The 20,250-nt window shown below is 38.0% G+C and overlaps 1 protein-coding gene across 2 annotated transcripts; it reads right to left on the bottom strand.

Annotated features, from left to right (window-relative positions):
- Positions 1-364: 364 nt before the first annotated feature.
- On the bottom strand, positions 365-20,033 carry pdgfra (platelet-derived growth factor receptor, alpha polypeptide). 2 transcript variants are annotated; one of them, XM_057353783.1, is made up of 29 exons: positions 19,825-20,033; positions 17,425-17,503; positions 17,072-17,332; positions 15,987-16,232; positions 15,517-15,674; positions 15,185-15,347; positions 14,845-15,031; positions 14,363-14,478; positions 13,954-14,247; positions 13,594-13,860; positions 13,272-13,402; positions 12,611-12,779; positions 12,344-12,533; positions 12,082-12,197; positions 11,028-11,154; positions 10,659-10,852; positions 9,725-9,819; positions 9,500-9,632; positions 9,109-9,213; positions 8,830-8,940; positions 8,498-8,654; positions 7,216-7,376; positions 6,581-6,696; positions 5,771-5,893; positions 5,468-5,579; positions 5,040-5,139; positions 4,843-4,948; positions 3,622-3,860; positions 365-2,483 (listed from the first exon to the last, which is right to left on the bottom strand). In XM_057353783.1, exons 2-29 carry the CDS (start codon positions 17,480-17,482, stop codon positions 2,339-2,341), a joined length of 4,380 nt encoding a protein of 1,459 aa, XP_057209766.1. In that variant the 5' UTR covers positions 17,483-17,503; positions 19,825-20,033; the 3' UTR covers positions 365-2,338. The 2 variants fall into 2 exon arrangements, with proteins under 2 accessions (XP_057209766.1, XP_057209767.1); XM_057353784.1 differs by having other exon boundaries at positions 13,272-13,399.
- Positions 20,034-20,250: the final 217 nt, after the last annotated feature.

Here is a 20,250-nt window from a genome sequence, read left to right as displayed (position 1 = left end):
CTGAGTCGTGATGACGCAGTACAGTAATGCTGGCTTGAAAGGCCGCCAATGGTTATGATTGGTTATCTACAAATGTCAATTTCCCTCTCTTTTCGAAGTTACGTTATTTGAATATTCATTATGAAAGATTAGTTAGTTTACCAATGACCAATAAAATCTAAATCATTACACCGCCTCATTTAAATTAGGGTTTAAGTAAACCACGAAAAACATTATTGTCTGGTTGCCAGTTAAAACTCGTGCGGGTCAATACTTCAATACATCTCAAAAATAAGATCTCTGGTTCTTAAAATAGATCTATTTTATATAGACAGTATTTCAAATGAAAAGATAGCAATTCTTGACCACATGGTACATTATTAAATCTCATTTATTGAAATATAAATCTTCTTAATGTACATAGTCATAATGCATTTCATAGCAAAAGGATAACATCTGTTAAGAGAATAACTGCCTAGAATTACACATATTGTACCATAGAATATACTTCATACCTCTCCTGTTTTTATCTCTTCCAAAAACATTCAATCTACTGTCTCTTTAAATTTACACCATTTATATTTTTAGCACAGACAAAATGTAGAATGTCTACACACAGCTGAACAAAGAAACTCTTAGATTAAAATATTTAAAAAAGAAGTTTTAAAAAGTGCAATAGTTTTTTTCTCCTCATGACCGTGCCCGTGGAATATATCACAGTAGAGGGTGATGATTGAGGGGAGGGGGGTTAAAGGCAGTGATATGCTGAATAGACTGAGGGGAGGGGGGTTAAAGGCAGTGATATGCTGAATTTGTGATAAACAATGATACACATTTACAATGAACAGTGATGTATAACATCAACATTAAAAATATATACTGTGTCCAAGACGCTTCACGGGTACAGGATTTGGCTGAAATGCAGGTTCTTGTGTAAATTTTCATTGTGGTTTTGCTTTAGGGGTGGTCTTCACAAGCCAATAAATTAACAAGCCTGTCAAGGCATGATTATCTCTGGCTAAATGCCTATATAAATCCAATCCAAACAAGATAAAACCTGCCCAAGACTCTGGGGGGAATCAAACATAAACCAAAAGCACTTGCATAGTCTAGTATACTAGTTTGCAGATAATTTCACGGAATATCAAAAAGGTTTTTTCTTAGTTATCTCAAATAATTCAACATTACTGTGGTACAAGCTTTGAAAACTATAAGAGCGCAAAAGATGACATGACAGTTGATAAGCCGTTTAAAAAAATGTCAAGAAATGATATTGATAAGGTGAGCCAAAATTATGTAACAAACATATCCATTCCAGCTTATTCTAGTCATTGTATTAAGGATGGTGACTTCATATTGTTGTAATGAGTCATAAGAGCTCTTGCTAAAGCCATTTTCACAGGATAACATATTGCTGCACACTGTACAAATGTAAGATTGTAACATTGGCATAGCTTAGAAAACCAGACTGACACATACGTTATGAAAACAGAAAGCTCTGGTTCATATACCATTTGGACAGTTAGGTAAAACCTTTGGCCTTACACGATGACATAAATAACATCTTACAAAGGTTGAAGTCACAAAAATGACTTGCAAGTCAGCCATGTATTTCATTTATGTCTACGAAATTTCTCCCTACCCAACCCAATATTCACAAATAATATATCCATATCTAAAGAGTAAAAAAATAAAATTCAAACTGTCACACACAGACACTGACCATACATGAACTGATGATACATTAAACCTATATGTAGTCCAGGGTCTTCTTAAGTTGCATATCCTGCAGAACTGTGATAGTGAGGAAAGAAAAAACAGTTGTGATCCAACCATAGATCATGTTTTTCCCAGTTGTCCAGCCTGTTAAGAGCTGTCTGTAGTGTAGTAAATGTCTGTAGTGGTTCTTTCGTAGCTCAGATGGAAGGTAGAAGTTGACTCACTCAGGTCTTTGATATGATCTGCTTATTGCTGACCGGAATGCCCATCACAACAAAGTTCCATACAAACCACTCACACGCACATAAACATATTTCAAACATACAAAAATGATACACAGACATAAGTATATCCTCCACTTTCCCTCCTCGTTGGTCTTAGCTTCATTAGAGTCCCCATCAAGAGTGCTCATATAGTCTTGTGCTACACAGCTCATTCCTCCAGACCTCTAGAGGGCGGTGTCTAATCCAAAAAACCATAGGCTCAATGACATTCACACAGCAATGTGTATTCCTCGAAGGCTCCAAGAAAGTAGGGTGAAGAGAAATAAAGGGACGAATGCATAGAGATATCAGTTGACTTGGAGGCTCCTGGAAAACGCAACTGTCTGTGGAGGAATATCTCTCTTTACATCTTTCTCTTACAGGAAACTGTCCTCCACCAGGTCTCCTGAGTCCAAGCACATCTCGTCCAGCAAGGTGATGTCCTCCAGGGTCTCTCCCTCACGCTTGGTCATTGAGCTGCTGGAGCCCGTCTCAATGGCACTTTCCTCTGATGTCTGTGAGCTACAGAAAGATAGAGAATTCAGTCATTCACATTGCACGTAATGCAAAAACTACAAACTTATTATCACAAAAGTAAATCACCGTTGAATAGTACCCTGCTGGTATGTTGCCAGAGCAACTTTGACATCTTCTGAAAAGTATTCTGATTGTATTTTTAAACCTTGAGTCTCGAAAATAGTCAGCAAGAAAATGAATTCATGGAAATAATAATTATTATTTATTAGAAATAATAGTTTTCAGTTTATTTTTTGTATTCTTTTCTGATGCCTGCTGGAACTAGAGCTTGAATGTTGTAAGGTTTTTTGTTTAGTTTTTGAAGGAATTTGAAGCATCTTTGAGAATCAACATTTTTTTGTGGTTTCTGCATCAACTACATTTAGAGAACTCAGCAATCTCATGTACAAATAAAATAAAGTATATATAGATAAAAAAAGTTATGTTTTGTCCTATTTTTATATTAGGTAGGTAAAGTGTGAGTAAAAAGCAAATAATTTTTTTTATTTAATTTATCATACATTAAAGCATTTGTTGGGTCAATATAACCCCAAACATTAAATCAATTCGCACATAACAGGAGGGTGAAAATAAAAAAATATGTAATAATATTTCATATTTATTAATATATAATCATATTATTATTAATATATAAGAGTTAATATATTTATGTTATACAAACCTTTATGGGATTTTCCTATAATTGGGGTTCTCAGTGTCCAAGCATTTTGTAAACATTTGCTTTTCTTTACTTTTAACCATCATTATACAGTATAATAAAGGAATGTTAAAATATTTTGATATCCTGCCTCAATAAATGTGATTTATCACAAGCATTTTATTTTTTAATTCAACAATCAATCCTAAAACTTGATAATAATTTTTACATTTATAGTTTTCTGTAAATCACATTACACATTTCATAGTTTCAATGATAATTTATTTCATGATGTATAAAATATTAACATAGCTCCCGAAAATAAAATTGAGGCTATAAAATGTGCTTGGCAGGCTTCACGTGAGCCTGGAGACCACTGGTATACAGTCATATTACTCATTACTCAATTTGGTTAAGACACAAATTGGAAAATAGCTGGAATATTGAAACACACGATTGAAATACACGCTATAAACTGGAATATACCTGTGTCGATTCCTCTTGCCATATTCTTCGTCTGACAACGGGTCAAGGTCCGGCAAAGGAATAATGTAACCGCTGTCAGAACTGAGCCTCTGTTCATCAAAACCACTCTCGCGATTTTTTAGTTTGCCCTGGTTTTTGTAGAGCGCACCCATGTACTCATCATCATTGTCGACGCATTGCACTCGGGTCACGGCAGGGTGATCGCTCTTCAGGAAGTCACGATTCACACGTTCATAGCTCTGCACACCAATAAAAATAAAACACAAAAAGATCAGCTAAAGAAATACGCATATACGTTCCATAGTGTCTCTTATAGTGCATCAGTGAAGGACATTAAATTTAATCACTTCTGGTGGTTGCACTTGGTTTCATCCAAGGTGACCATAAACACAGCTCACCCCAAAGTCCTACCCTATTGCTGCAAAACGCTCTGTTACTTGAGGGTTTGGAGGCACATTAAGAACCGCATTTCCCACCACACCCCTGCCTAAGGTGCTATAACAGGAGCTAGTTATGGCCTGTGCCATGTGCCTCAGGGAAACAGTTTTTTGAAGTAGCATGTGCGGTGTCTGTTTAATAGAGCAATTACGGCTAGCTGGCGGACGTTAACTGTAAGCTACAGGTCATTAGCACTGCTGGGTTTTGCTTTGCCGGGGCGTTAGCCAGCTGGAGCGCCGGTGCGCTAATCTCTCTTAGCGGTCTGGCAGTGTTGGCAGTGAAGACGTACACGTAGACGAGGCCGCAAAGCCCACAGTGACACACTGCATTTAAGCTAAAGGAAGTGGGAAGCCATTTCCACCAAAGTTTCATTGGGCCCATTCATTATGGCACAGAAGAAGAGCACCAGCGAAGGAGGACAGGAAAAACAAGATGGAATCTTGTACTCAAATTTATTTGCATTTATGGGTGGTGTCTCTACCCTTAAGGCTACTTTCGGTATACCTTTATTAAAAGAAATCAAAAGAAAGTCTTGGAAATGAAACCACGATTGAAGGAAAAATGTTTTATGAAAATCATTTGTTTAAATGATCACAATTTGTTTAACAAAAACATTTTTATATGATTAATTCTTTCTATAGACTTAAAGTCTAGGTTTGGAACGGGGTAAACAATAAGTGTTTTTCAAAGAAAAAAATATTTATTTAGAAGGGTTTAAAAGTAGTAAAAGTAAAAGTAGTCAACAGAAAGAGACGCAACTGAAATAAGTTAGGATGTCTTTACCCTCTTATATCCAGAGGGCAGCAGGGAGGTCACTGTCTCACTCAGGCCGTGGAAGGAAGGTCTCTTCTCTGGTTCACTGTTCCAGCATTTCATCATAAGCTCATAGCTAAAAAATTCAAAAAAACACACCAGTCAGACATCAGCAACCCAAGCCCTACACATCAAAAAAGCCACTTTAACGTAAAGTTTGAGCCTACACATCATCAGAAGCGTGCTCGGGTTTTGTCATTCGGTATCCGCTCTTGATCTTGTTGTAGAAGCTGGAATCCACAACCATACCCGGATAAGGAGTCCCACCTACGGCAACAACAAAAAAACACATTATATAAGGCTGTACATTTTTTGTAACTTAAAATATTTGCAACTTAAAAGAATAAATCCTTTAAAAAAATTATTACAATTGTATATAATATAAATGAATATATACTGTACATGTAATTAATACATTTATACATTTATTGAGCATAATAACATACATTTATGTATTATAAATAATAAAATAAATATATAAATGCAATTAATACATTTATAATATTTTGAGCATAATAAAATACATTTATGTATTATAAATAATCAAAAATTTCAAAACAAACACAAATTACATGTACAGTCAATTGAAACATACCAAGAGAAAAGATCTCCCACAATAAGATGCCATAAGACCAGACGTCACTCAATGTAGTGTACATGTTATCAAAAATACTCTCCGGAGCCATCCACTTCACTGGAAGGAAGGTCTGTGAATATGAGAGAATATTATTTAGCGTATTATTGGTATTATAATTATTTATTATTATACGTATACTCATACAGAGCCTTAAATCCTTTATAACAGATTACTCATGATAAAAAGTGCACACTTAGTAAACTCTATGTTAAGTTAGTTAAACTAAATTCCACCACACACGATATAAGAGACGGCACTTACACTTCCTTTGGAGACATAATTGTTATCATGCATGATGTCTCTGGCCAGCCCAAAGTCACATATCTTCACTATCTTGCCTTGAGACAGCAGGACATTGCGTGCAGCCAGGTCTCTGTGCACACACTGCAAGAGAGACAAAAAAATGAGCGTGTGAGTGTGTGTGTTAAAGAGAGATTTAGAAGGCTATATAATATTAAAATAACTTTAGTTCTGGCTATTTGAAGAGGTCTAACATATTATCCTGTTTCTATTTCTCCTCGTTGAAACCATGTTTTCATGCCATATTCCCTTCTTTCCCACTCTTTCTTTAGGGGTGGCTGAAAAAGTCCATCTCTGTGAGATGAAATTCGGTAAGCCCTCTGTTACCATGGTCTAAACACAACGTTGTAATTAATACCTGCTGTTTTATGTTACAACGTTGTAATAACACTGTAATAACATTATAATAACATTATCTTCATTTTTTTAACCGCTTGGCTTCTCTCCTGAAAGTCTTCAGCCTACGCGAAACCAAGCAAGTTCTTTCGATCTCAATATAACTCTCAATCCTTTATATTTAAACTGCACAGCCACAAGACCTAGGCGACCATTTTCTCAAACACAGAAACCTGTCATTAGATCACCTCCTCTGCAAGGACGTCCAGAATCACCCAGGAGCTTTAAAGCTGTCTAAATGTTATGTCTGGACAGATGATGCTAAACTTCGTGTATGGGCGAGATCAAAGTGTTTTCCAGCCAATGTTTACGAACTCGATGGACACTAATCCTGCAATTACATTTAGAGAGAGAGATGGACGGGCTTTAACTTACATTCTTAGAGGCCAAGAACTCCATCCCTCGAGCCACCTGATAGGTGAAACTGAGAAGATCCAACGTTGACAGACCTTCATTGGTGTCATCTGAGAGCAGGTTCTCGACTTCACTCTCTGTTGTTCACACACAAGCACAAAACCTGAGTTTGTTTCTCATCCAAAGCAATCAATTGTTGCATATGGGTTTGAAGTCTCAGGAATGGTAAGCAGATGTATGCATTAAGAAGTATATACTACAATTACCCTCTGTAATTGTAGAGTGCTTAGAATGCAGTCAAATGGGTGGACCTCTCTGCTAGCGAAACATCTAAGTGTATGTACGTGTGTTTTAAAACTACCAGTCAAGCCAAACCAGACCAGACCACTGCAGGCCAAACCAAATGTGCAGTAAACACGTTTTTATATCTAGTGACCATAACTTTTTATGTAGCGCTCTAAAACTGACAAAAAAATAGGTACATGAAAAAAACATTCCCTACAACTGTGAGCTGCTTCTCCTGAAGCCACGCAATAGCTTTGTGTGAGGACATGAGGGTGTGCAACTAATGACATAATTAATTCAATATTTGGTGAACTACACCTCCAAAAATGATAAAACAGAACAGGGAAAACAATGTTTGTCATTTTGTTTACCATTGAACTGTCTTTGAGAGGGCGGATGGTCATAATCGGATCTCTGGATGGACGAGTATTTCGAGGCTTCGCTCATTTCCAGCATGGGGACGTATTGCATTGTGTCAGCCTGCTTCATGTCCATATAATCACCTTTCCCCTCGAACGACAGGATGACATAGCTGCACACACACATGAAGAAACAATGATTCACGGAATCAAGACCCCCAGGGGAGAGCATCATGAGTAAGACTGTGTAATGCATGTGTGACATCACAGGAAAACTCTTCTGTCCAATCTGTAATTTCGGCTATGCTTTAAAATGATGATTTCATTTCATAGTACGTCATCATAAAGATCTATTGTGGTATTATTTAAGAGTACTAAATGTGAGTAGGCTACAAGTGACTTAGATGCAAGTGAACTTATTGTAATAGGTTTGTGAGGACCTAATGTAGAATAACTTTTATATTCAAAATTATGTATTTAACTCGTCTTCAGCGCATCCAAGTTGTACGGTAGGTGACATTGTTTATTTCATAGAACAGTAAATAACATTTTAAGCTAACACTGTGGACCCTGCTGATTCAGGACCATTCTGAGACTATGGATTACATTTTATAATGGTGCAAATCACCATGTTTTCAGCAAAAAAGACAAGAAAATCACCTACATCTTGACCTGAGGGTGAGAAAATAAACAGCTAATTTTTATTTTTGAGTGAACTTTTAACTTACATGGAATCTTAAAAACACTGAAATAAAACATGGGAAAACAGAAATCAACAATAAACAACCAGTAAAATATTAAATAGCTTAATATTGTGATGTGCTGGGTTGATTTAAAGGGATAGTTCGCACATAAATGAAAATACTGTCATGAATTACTCACTCTCTAGTTGTTCCAAACCTGTAAAATGTATTTGTTTGGTTGAACACAGAGAAAGACATTTGGACGAATGCTTGTTACCAAACAGTTCTTTGCCACCATTGACTACCATAGTAGGAAAAATGACAATGGTAGTCAAAAGTTCCCCAGAACTGTTTGCTGTCCTACATTCTTCTAAATATTTTCTTTTGTGTTCATCAGAACAAAGAATTTTATACAGATTTGGAACAACTCAAAGGTGAGTAAATGATGACGAACTATTCCTTTAATATGAAAAATGAAAATGGGTTTAAGAGTGTTTGAGAAAGTTACTCAGGTTACTCCTGAGTTAGATAAAAATGTACAATTATTTACAAAAATGTTGTTTTTATGTCGCTGTACAGTAGCTGTACTGTTATTCTGTGTATTTGCTAACCTCCTGCTGCTCTCGTCGGCTGGGTTGATGCCAAAGATGTCTAAATCTTTTTTGTTGCCCTTCTCTGTGTTGCGGCTGAGAAACCCATCCCTGTTCTTATGAAGGTAGTTCACCAGGTCTCCGTAAAAACAATACTCTGTGATAATGTAGATTGGTCCTGAAATATCGAAAACGGCAATAAGATGAAGAGTCTAATCTCATCAGAGACTTGCAAAATATCTAAAATCAGGAGTTTAGCATTACATTACTCCTCTTAAAAACCACACAATAAAAAACCCACAAACCAAAAAGACACCACCCTGTAGAGTCTCAGTGTTTGTGTTTATTTTCACCTGTTTTGGTGCATGCTCCCAGCAGGTTGACAATGTTAAGGTGAGGGCCCAGATGGGTCATGATTTTCAGCTCTGACATCAACGCCTGTTTCTCACTGGAGCGTGCCGTTGCTGAGAAAGCGAAGAGCCAATAAAATTAACCAAGTAATGAATTATCCATTTAGTGAATTTAGTGAAAACTTCAACAAAAATGTGCTTTTTGCCTTTCATCGATGATGCTTGCTTGTGAATAATAGCATGTTACATACACTAAAACCAAAACTACTAGTTAAAACTCACGTTTAAGCATTTTCACAGCCACTTTCATAACAGGTTGAGACCGACTCAGTCCATAAGCGGTGCCTTCCACCACCTTTCCAAACGCTCCTGAGCCGAGGACACGACCTGCAATACAAACACACAAACGCAAACTCATTTGCATGCAACCAGAGGACCACGCGTAAGAGAGTATGCAAACACAAAGTGCTTTCAGTAACTTTCAGCATCACCGCAGTGGTTTCCTGTTAGCGCAAGACTGTGTTCGATGCCCCAAAAAAACCAAACGCTATACAGTTACCACACAAAACGCTTGCACGAATCAAATCTGCACAGTAGATTGTGATGTCTGATTAGGACAGGCCCACAACAAGACCACAATGCAGTGTCACTTTTACATGACAGGCTGACTCACCGAGAACAAGCCCATCTCGGGGGAACTCCCAGCGGGAGTCGTAGGGAAGCTGCATGGGATCGACATAGATGTACTCGTGACCATCGGGGCTGACGGACTCGATGACCCGCCATCTGATCTCATAACGTGGTTTCTGTAAAGCATAAAGAGAGTTATTGCGAGTGAGTGAGCGAGCGAGTGAGTGAGCGAGCGAGTGAGTGAGTGAATGCATGAATGAATAAGTACCTGTTTCCAGATAATGACCAGCACAATGAGTGAGATGATGACAATGACCAGGAGCACCAGAACAGCAGCGGCCACAGTAAGCTCCGAATGTGGACCTGAACACACCATGAGCAGCAGTGAGGAGGAGGAGGGTGGAAGATGAACGATATGATACAACATGACATGATCTGTGTCAAATCTTCTATGATAAAAGACTCCACAAACAAGCCCCTTCCCTACAGTATGTATATCATGTTGCTTTACTAGCCAACCTATGTGTATTTATATAGTGAGATCACATTAAAAAGTTTAATGACTTCACATTTGTTTGGTTTGTAGTGTTTCACATAAATCATAATAACTGTCTAGTTTTTGTTCAGCACGTTTGACACATCACTCTCATATGCCGTATTAATCAATATCCCAGTGTGAGCAATTCATTATGTTGTAAGTCAAACCCTGCCAACAGAAACTAAGGTAAACACATATAGATTTGTTTCTAAAAGCAGTGGACGGCACACCTGTGGAATCTATCACAGAAAAACTAGACTGGCAAAACACGAGCGCTTTGCGAAATGAGGCAAACAGATGTAAGGACTGATGTAAAAGTTAAATGTAGTGTGTTTAAAGCACTGCAAGCTCACAAATCACAATACAAAGGCATACGTTTCTGAGTGTTCCTGACACTAGCTAATGGGGAAGTCAACAATCAAAACAAAACCTCAAAGCAGACATTCTCTCGGGCTCAAAATTCATCCTTAAATAAACTGTACACCTGTGATTCAAATGAGTTTCAAATCAGCTTCTGCCTTTGTTTACACTGTCAACTCAGGGAACACGGTGAGACTAAAAGATGTGAATGAATGTCCTAAACTGACTTGTTTACAAAATCCATTATTTAAAGTTAAAGTTGGTTCTTATATGAAAAGATTATGGAGTACAGCAGGCATCTTACCGTTTGACACCAGCTTCACTTCCCGTGCAACGACGCCCATGTCATTCCTGGCCAGACAGCGCACGGCAATAGTGCTTTCGAGATGGCCGAAGTTGACCTGACTGGCAATGTTGTTGTTATCCATTTTCAATTCCACCTTGATGTCTGTGGAGTTGTTCTGAAGTGGGAACCATTGGGAGGAATCGTTGGCACAGCTGTTGGGTTATTACAGAGGTTAGAAGAGTGAGGTTGTGATGTCATTAGTTTGACTTGACTATAAACTGTAGGCTTGTGTTCCCTACAATATTTTGGACTGCTTTCACAGAAAAAGAAAGTTAGTAAGATATATTATAAAGACACATATGCAGAACAAGAAGGAAATCTGCTTACTGTTTAATGTTTTTGCAGATCAACCAGTCGACTTCAGGGACGGGTGAACCGCGGGCAGTACACACCACACCCTGACCTGAAGCTGAGCCATGGTGGATATCCATCAGGTCCAGAATCACAGGGGGAACTTTAAGAGGAAAAAGAAAAACATTATTTCACAAATTTGAAATCCAACGATTTTACTTTTTAAAAATGAAGAGAAAATTTCTTGTTTTTTTTGCATGGGGACTTAATATATAAGATAAATAAGATATCATATAACTGTATTTATCAACACTGCATTTATGAAGCTCAATCAATTTATCCAAATTCATAAGAAAAAAATGAACAAATAAAATACTAGGACTTGCTAAATGACTTTAAGGCATTCAGCAGAAGATTTTATCCAAAGTTAGGAAAACAAGAAATAAAATAGTGACAACTTACTTTTTTTATTTAAAGGCTACATTTGCAACCTTAAAATACTGACATAATGTTTTTTAATGATGAGAATATTATTTGTGTGTTAAATGTGATTTTTTTCTTTAATGTTCATTGCTACAAAATAATGAATTGCACAAACCAGGGATTTCAAATCTTTAGCAACAGCGTTGCAAAAATGGCAAAATATAAAAACTGAACAGAAAAAAGAAACATTCAATTGGACTTTTTAAAGTCAATAAAATAGAAATTAAACCATTGCAACTCTTAAGGTAGTTTACAATATTACCAAATACGTAGATATTGATAATCATTGTTTTAAATATGATGGTTATTGTCAATACCGGTACATTTTGACACCTTTATTTTTCTAACTTTACTTCAAACTCATTTCGTACAATACCCTATGCGTGAAAATGCTGCTTGCATGCAGCTACACAATGTTCAAAATAGATCCTCCAGTTGACACCAAGAAAAACATAAACAAATGTACGTAAAAGAGTGATGATGGAAGATGTAGAGATGCACCAAGACAAACAGACAGCAAGCAAGCAGAGGCAAAAGCCAACACATGCAAACTAAGGTAAACAAACAAATATCAGAGTCAGCCTGCAGGTGAAGAAGTATGTCTCACCTTTAACCTGAAGGTAGAAACTGTGGCTGGAAGTCAAGTCGCCTGTTTGCGCTTTGATAGTGTAGTTCCCGCTGTCTTCTGATCTGGCTCTGATCAACGTCAACACGCTCTGGTAACTGAACAGGCAACACAAAAGTTTGAACTAAACACATTGAAGAAGATTTTGATGTAGTGAGAGGAAAGGTGACATTGTAGATTCCAAAGCGACTTTGAATTACGCCACAACATAAGATGAGTTTGATAGGAGGAAAGTCGCGGTCACCTGGTCTCGCCGGTTTTCACGAGCCTGGTGCTGATCTCCGCAGCGATGTTTCCCAGAACAGTGCCGTCTTTTATCCATGTCACTTTGGGGGCGGGTAACGACTCTATGTTAATCCTGAACTCTGGCACCTCATCCAGCGTAACGGTCTCCACTGGACCAAACGCTCGACCTATGAAGACAAACTCATGCTCTGCAAACAAAAAAACATTAGGGTTAGCGCTCACAATAAATACGGATATTACTCTGTGAAGTATTCAGTGTCTGTACCATAGACGGTGATGGTAAGCTCTTTGGTTTGGCTGTCATTGCTTGAAATGTCAGTGATGGAGCAGGCATAGACTCCACTGTCCTTAACTGAGGCGTTAGTCACGGTCAGTGTATAGTGGATCTCAAGATCTTTCCTATTCTCCTTCACTGTCTTTGACCCACGATCCGCCTAAGGAAGAATCAGAAAGGGATAGTTCACCCAAAAATGAAAATTCATCATTTACTCATCCTTCAACCTGTATGACTTTCTTTCTTCTGCAGAACACAAAAGAAGATATTTTGAAGAATGTTGGTAACCGAACAACAGTGCTACCCATTGACTTGCATTGGTTTTCTGTCCATACAATAGAAGTGAATGGGTACCGCCATTGTTCGGTTACCAACATTCTTCAAAATGTCTTCTTTTGTGTTCGGCAGAAGAAAGAAAGTTGTTTTGTTTGTTTAAATCAGAGGCTCGTTTTTTTTCATTGGGTATGTTGAATGTTCATATAGGCTTATTCAGTGGCTTGAAAAATAAATCAAACTTTAAAACATTAATATGTAAAACTAAAATAACTGTGCTTTAAGCTGTAGGCATATGTCCCTTCCAGAATTGGTCCGTATGATCCACTGAACAAAAAGGAAATCATAGAAAAATGTGTTTTTGAGCTGTGTAGCTCACCAATTTTCCAGGGTACTTCCAGTGGTCCTCCAACATCTCACTGCCTCTGGCCACACAATCGACGGTGATGGTTTCACCCATCAGCAGAGCTTTCTTCTCTGCCTTCAGCTCAACCCTCAGCTCAGGGCCTACTGAGAGAACATAATAAGAAGTCAACATTCGTTCCTGCCTCCAGCTATTAAATCTCAAACACAAAGTCTGTGCAGATGGGTTGTGCAATATATGATGGCATATGATGGAAATGCATAAAAAGCACTCCTTTTTAATTAGTATATGTGTTCCATGGGAATTGAACACATACAGTATATTCATTCAATCTCACCTGCCCAACCATGAACAATGTACTCTATGCTGTCATGCTCCTGTCCATTGATGAGAGCCCTACAGGCATATGTCCCGGCACTGAAGAGGCCAACGAATCCTCTCTTGCTGTCATAAACATTGGACAGGACTTGACCGGTCTCTTTGTGAACCAGAGAGACGCTGGTGCTGGGATCGGTCACAAGGCACGGGATTTCCATCTCGTCGTGAGTTGAAATCACGTGGTGATCAAAAAAGTTGATGGATGGGGCAAACGGTGTATTTGGATCTGCATGTTATCGGTCCGAAGCGAAAAGAAATCCATGGTCAGTACATCTTAAGATGTAAAATGGCCAAAACGCTTTGAAGAGCACTTCATTACCTGGCACATAAACGTAGATGGTACTCTCGTCTCCGTCTGTGTCACCGGTGTCGTAAGAGCAAGAGTACTCTCCAGTGTGGCTGGCTGTCGCGTTGTCAACGGACACAGTGGAGATATAGAGTCCTTTCTTTTCAGTATGTGTCTCATCATGAAGTTCAATGGGGCTTTGCCAGGTGAGCTTCGCCTGACCTCGACACGTGAGTCGGAAGGTGGAGTGGAGAGTCACCTCCACGGTATCTCTCTGGGGCCACATTACAGGAGCCAATAGAGACTGTGGCAACACTGGGGTTACAACTGAAAAAAACAACGATTTGTACATAAACAATATGACTTTACATGAGCATGTCCATGTTGTTATATCCTATTGTTTTAGATATGAGTTTATAAAACATTGCAGACTTGAACTCACCTTCTACCAACAATTTGAATGAAAATTTTGAACTCTTGGAGCCAATAGACGCAATGATTTCATAAATGCCACTGTCTTCCTCTGTTGGATGGCGGAGAACCAGAATGTTCTCATACCTTGATGAGAAAAGGACAGATCAGCAAAAGCGGAAAACAAAGAAAATATATTTTCTTATATTTCTTATATTAACTGTCAATATATTAAAACATGTAATAATTTTAAAAAGAATAATAAATAATGTGCATTGTTAATATTACATTATATGTATTTCATAATACATAAGGAATTGCTGCTTTCATATATTTAAAATATAAGCACTAATATGGAAATGTATTATTAATAAATTGGCTTATATTTCCAGTATATTCCCACATATTTTCGTTTCATAAGAGATGTATTAAAACAAAAAAATATAAGATTGTTTTATGACATCTGAATGTGCTATGTCAATAAACATTAGCAACAATGTTGTAATCTTCTACCTGAGGCCATTCAGATGTGTAGTCTTGGAGGTGATGTATCTGTTATCCAACGGATGGCCATCTTTGAACCACATTACCTTTGGCTCGGGGTCAGAGTCAATGTAAATAGTGAACTCTTTTTCATCCAGAAGCGAGGCAGTCTCTAGGGGCCCAATGCCATTGGATATAACTTCCACAAATAAGCTATCTGAAGAGAAAAATAAAGAAAAGAATGTAAAACATTGATTGATTGTCTACCACATCTGTTCATTTCGTTTCCAGCTTTTTCTTTAGCTGGGTTTAATGGTTAAAGCAGAAGTGTGTAATCTAAGTGTGAAGGTTGAGGCAGTCAGGCACATACCGTGGACTGTGACACCCAAATTGACAGACTTGGTTTGTCCAGTGAATTGGTTTGTAACAGCACACTCATAGAGTCCACTGTCCGCCACAGAGGCTTTCGGTATGTTGAGGATGTACAGGACTTTGTCTGGGAAAACAACCTTCATACTTACTGCATCTCTGGCCTGAACAGAGAGTGAGACGGAGAGAGTAATAAAAAGCAGTGTTAGATATAGAAACACATGGGATATGTTTACAGCATTTAATACAGTATCAGTACGTCTTCAGTTCTGAAATTAGCTTATTTTGCTTACATTGTAGGAGACAAAATAAAAAGGAAGAATAAAGACTCGCCTGTTCAAGTGGATGCAGCCACTGTTGGTGGAAAGCCTCACCAGGTGGAGTCTCACAGGTGAGATTAAAAGCATCTCCCTCTGTCAACACCTCCATACTGGCGCTCAAGTGAATGCTTAAATCATGCTGTGCATCTTCATCTTCATCATCATCTTCATCTAACAAAATCATTCAAAACATAAACAGTGTTGCGATTAAAGACGCTAATCTGATATAATTTTAAACCTGTTTTTTTAGTTCACTTTTTATATTATTGTTATTGTATCATTTTTGCAATATTAATGTTTTCCTGTTTATGTCTTTACTTATATATTATTTAATAAAATATAAACTCTGCTGAAATCTAATGCTTATATTTAGATCTGACAGTTGGTGAAAAACAATCCACATTACCGTTTGAACAGCCTAAACATGCAAATTAAAATACAGGTGAACTCTCTGTTTAATGATTGTATGCTTAGATTGCTTACCGGGCTCTTCTGGCATATTATAAACGATGCTCTGCACCGCTTTTCCATTGACTCTCGTCTCACACGCGTAGCGACCTGGTGCCAACATGCCCAAAAAACCCACTTTGGGGTCATACATAGCAGAAACCTCATCACCATTCTCCAGGCTTCTGAGAATCACGTGAGAATGTGGATTTGTAGCACGACAGGGGATTATGCCATCCATATCGTCCGCCTCAACGGAGGGAACAAATGCCACCTCGGGATCTTTGGAGAGAAGCAGGACAAAAAATATATTCTAAGCACATTTTCCATTGCCTCTCTATTGCATTTACATGACATGCTATAGAAAGTGACCCACAGTCCGTTTGTGCTATATTTTATGTACTCTGCAGAATAAAATACCAATTCTAATGATTTCCATTACAGGTAACATAACATCCCACCATAGAGCTAAACACATTACACTTTAAAAATAAATTAAGATGAATGAACAAATTCAGAACCTGCAAGTTGGGTCAACTTAAAGGAATAGTTCACCTTCAAAATGAAAATTCTGTTATAATTTACTCACAGTTTAAACCTGTGTGATTTTCTTACTTCTGCAAAACACAAAATAAAACATTTAGAAAAATGTTGGTAACCAAAAACCATTGGTCCCCATTGACTTCTATTGTATGGGCACAAAACGAATGCAAGTCAATGTGGACCAACAGTTTTCTGTTACCTTTCTGTTTTCTGCAACATTTTTCAAATGATCTCCTTTTTGTGCTCTGCAGAAGAAAGAAAGTCATGTAGGTTTAAAATGACAAGAGGGAGTGTAAATAATGACAGATTTTTCTATTTGAATATGAACTATTCCTTTAAAAAATTACATTGAAAGTATTGCAAAACATGTTTACAGTGTTGTAGAGATCTAAAGAGACCATTACAGTTTCAATTGAAGTACATACAATGCCCATCATAAATAACAAATCCATTAAAATTTCTTTGATGGTGATACTGTCTTTTTTCAGCAAGACGTGTTTCCCTAGAATCGAACCCGTGACCCTTGCAAGCTAAAGGAACTCTTTATTAACAATCCATTGTCAAAGTAAAAAATGTACCTAGAACAAAAATGTAGATATCCAGAAGGTTTTCGTGTTGATCCTCATATAAGCAGGTATAGTGACGTGTGTTATCGACCGTAGCATGAGTGATCACCAGAGTGCTGTGATATATTCCGGAGTGCAATTTTACATTATCCGGTAATGGCTCAGCCCAGGTAACCGTTCTCTCTCCAAAGCATGTGATGTTGAATTCAGACTGAGGTTTCAGTATGAATTCGGTTTCATCTGAACTCAAAGTCAGAAATGCTTTTGAAACATCTAAAGTAAAATACAACACGTTTTATTAAGTAACCAATTAAAACTAGTGGAATTAAATAAAAAGGTTCTGTCTCTGCATAAAAATCACATACCTGTGAATACTCCTAGTAAGACAATCCCAAGAACGAGATGTGTCTCTAGAATCCCCATGGTCCCTTAAATCGTGCTCAGCTATGAGGGCAAAAAAACATTTCATTATTAGGCTATAGGATAACGTGAAATGAAGGACAAGGGAGTCATTTTCTCAAAACTGAAAAACGGTTACAGGCAATTTTCTGTCACTTCCATGTTTTATTGTATTGATCTCTAGATAGGCTAGTAATCCGTTTAAAAAAATCAAAATCGGCGCTAAAACTGCTAAAGTCTTTAGAGACGGTGGACGCTGTTCAATCAGTGCTTTGACGCCAGCTTCTTTGTCAGGGGTCAGTTTAGATTATTTGGTTCATCTTTTTGTTACCACTAGGGGGAAACAAAACACAACTTTTCCAGATGCACACAGACAACCACAGGCATAAGTCAATAACTTTTTAGTCAATAGTCAAGTTTTATTGTTGTTCTAAATTAGGGAAACACAAAAGCTATTAGTTGGAATTACTATTTGAAATTTTAATGCTTGATGTGCTTAGTTAAACGTGTCCGAAACCCCGTTTATTTACTTAGAAGATACTTTTTTTACCAGTTTTACATTTATTTTGTAAAGATATAGCCTATGTTATTTCTGTCTGGATAGGCTAAATATAAAAAAGTGGTAAACTGAATAGGCTATACCCAAGCTGAATAGACCTATTGTTCAAACGCTACTAAAAAATATTTTAATATTTAAACGCCGGAATATTGACACTTTAGTGTCTAAATAAGATCGCAATGCTATGACATTCTTTGTTAGGTCACTGGTTAGCGCTTGTCGTGTTTCTAATCAGACATTCCGCGCGTCTTTGTTTTATCTCTGTCTGCCTGATCGTCGGACCCCTGGGTTCCATCAACGCTCCAGCAGACAGTCCGTCCCATTTAACTTGAAGTGGTCAGCTCAGCTAATGCCAAGCCAAATTATCCTGAATAGCTACGATTATTTTGGGGGACATCTGATAAATAGCCAACATTTGGTTTAACTTATTTTAAGACATGTCTAAATTGGCTTGCAAAAAGCAAGCTTAATGGTACCGCAAGGTTTACTTCAAAGTGTTGTTCGAACTATCTGTTTTTACAGCCCGTTTGCTCATCTCAGACCTCTCGAGGTATGCCTGGTGAATCCGGGGGGTCTTGCGTAAAACCTATTAGCCTGACTTTTTTTGTTTCGCAGTTTATCTGTTAGATTGCAAAAAGATGTCTGGCACAATTTCAAAAATGAGAATTTAAAATATGCCCAAAGGTGCGTATCGCCGTCTTTTGACGGCTCGTTCCAATGAGCGCAACTTCCCCGCTCAACTCCACAGGCGCCCACACATGGATGCGCAGCTGGCTGCCAAACACAACCGATCGGGTGCGCTTGACACTTTCGGGCAACAGCTGAACGAGTGTCCTCCAACACCATGTTGCTTCACGCAAACGTATGTGAAAAGCGATTTCCACGGGAATAGAAATTGGTCTAAAGATAGATAGGTAGATGGAGAGATTACGCATCTGGGCGCAGCTGCAGCTCATCGCAGAGAAAAAGAACTGATCCATGTAAATAAATAAAAGTAGTATTTGTTTGTAAATCTGATTTCTTTGTTGCGCAGTCCAATGTTTGAGCAACAGTCCATCAGCTTTTGATTTACGACTCCACAGTACCTAAAGTGCATTAAATTAATCCAGATGTGCAAGAACGTTTCCCCATTGAGAATGTTGGTTCAGTGTGCCCCTATTCGCATAATTGACTTTGACTCGAACGGAGAAGGCAGCAAAAAGTTTTTCCACGAACTCCAAAACGACGCTTTTCAACCACGTCCTGCAAAATAATCCACTATGGTATTCCAGCATGGTCAATGAGCATCTCATTCAAAAATTGGTGGAAAACAGAATCCCGTCTGAAATGTGTTTGCCATTAGATGCCACTCGACGGGATGAGACACCCCCAGCTGCGCGACTCCGCGGTAAAATCCAGCACAATCAGGCTTTTACTTTTCAAATGAAATTAGGGTTCCAAGGGGGGAGGGGGGGCATAATCCTTGATGCAAACTTGCAAAAATAAATAAAATTGCGAAAAATCCTTTTCCAACACGATAACGAATTGTGTATTGTGAGCGCTGTTAAAATATTTTATGTTTAAAATCCACGTAAGGTCATTTTGATAGAGGGGTGTCCAATTTTAAAACGTCTCAGAAATAGTCAAATGATAAAAACTAATTTAATAATCGGATAACTGGTCAAATATAAATGAAAGACAAATTAATTCAATTAAACCCTGAATGTTTCCAATTACACTCAATGGTTCAAAAGTTTTAGAGCGTCTCAAGGAACTTTGCTAAACGGAAAAAAAAGAAACAAATTAAACTAATTTACTCATACAATACCTTTTTTAATCCTTTTGTTTTTTCCTTTTGATAAAAGAACAACCAAAATTGAATGGCAAAGCTCTTGTAAAATACTCCAGTCACCCCAAGGGTCCTTAGTTGTAAAGCAGTAGTAATCCTCTCTCTTGTGCTGAGCTCCTGCGTCCTGCTCCACGGCCGCTCACACAAATGCGCCTCTGCAATAGCAACCTGTAATTGATTCAATGCTACAGTCCATCCTTCCCAGAGAACTAATCATCTGGCTCAAAGTAAATAACTCTCAGGAAACGGCCCCTCCTCTCTCCCTCTGCCCCGGGCGTCCCTTTCAAAATAAGAGTCCGTGTTTTCACACCGCAGTTCCAGAGAAGAGTCGGATTTCTCCGTGAGCTGCAGTTTTGAAGGAGGTGCATGAAAAGAAGTTGCGGAGGGAAGAAAAGCACCATATGT

Source organism: Triplophysa rosa, linkage group LG15 (assembly GCF_024868665.1).
Source record: "Triplophysa rosa linkage group LG15, Trosa_1v2, whole genome shotgun sequence".
NCBI classification, from domain to species: domain Eukaryota; kingdom Metazoa; phylum Chordata; class Actinopteri; order Cypriniformes; family Nemacheilidae; genus Triplophysa; species Triplophysa rosa.
Note: the sequence above shows the minus strand (reverse complement) of the source record. Positions and strands in the feature narration are given on the sequence as shown.

What these genes read in the sequence shown, in the direction of transcription:
- pdgfra (XM_057353783.1), bottom strand. Translation starts at nt 17,482, where the DNA reads ATGGGGATTCTAGAGACACATCTCGTTCTTGGGATTGTCTTACTAGGA. An exon ending in ACACATCTGAATGGCCTCAG is followed by an intron (nt 14,479 to 14,844) that starts GTAGAAGATTAC and finishes TTTCTCATCAAG; the next exon opens with GTATGAGAACATTCTGGTTC. An exon ending in TGCCCTCTGGATATAAGAGG is followed by an intron (nt 3,861 to 4,842) that starts GTAAAGACATCC and finishes ATTGGTGTGCAG; the next exon opens with AGCTATGAACGTGTGAATCG.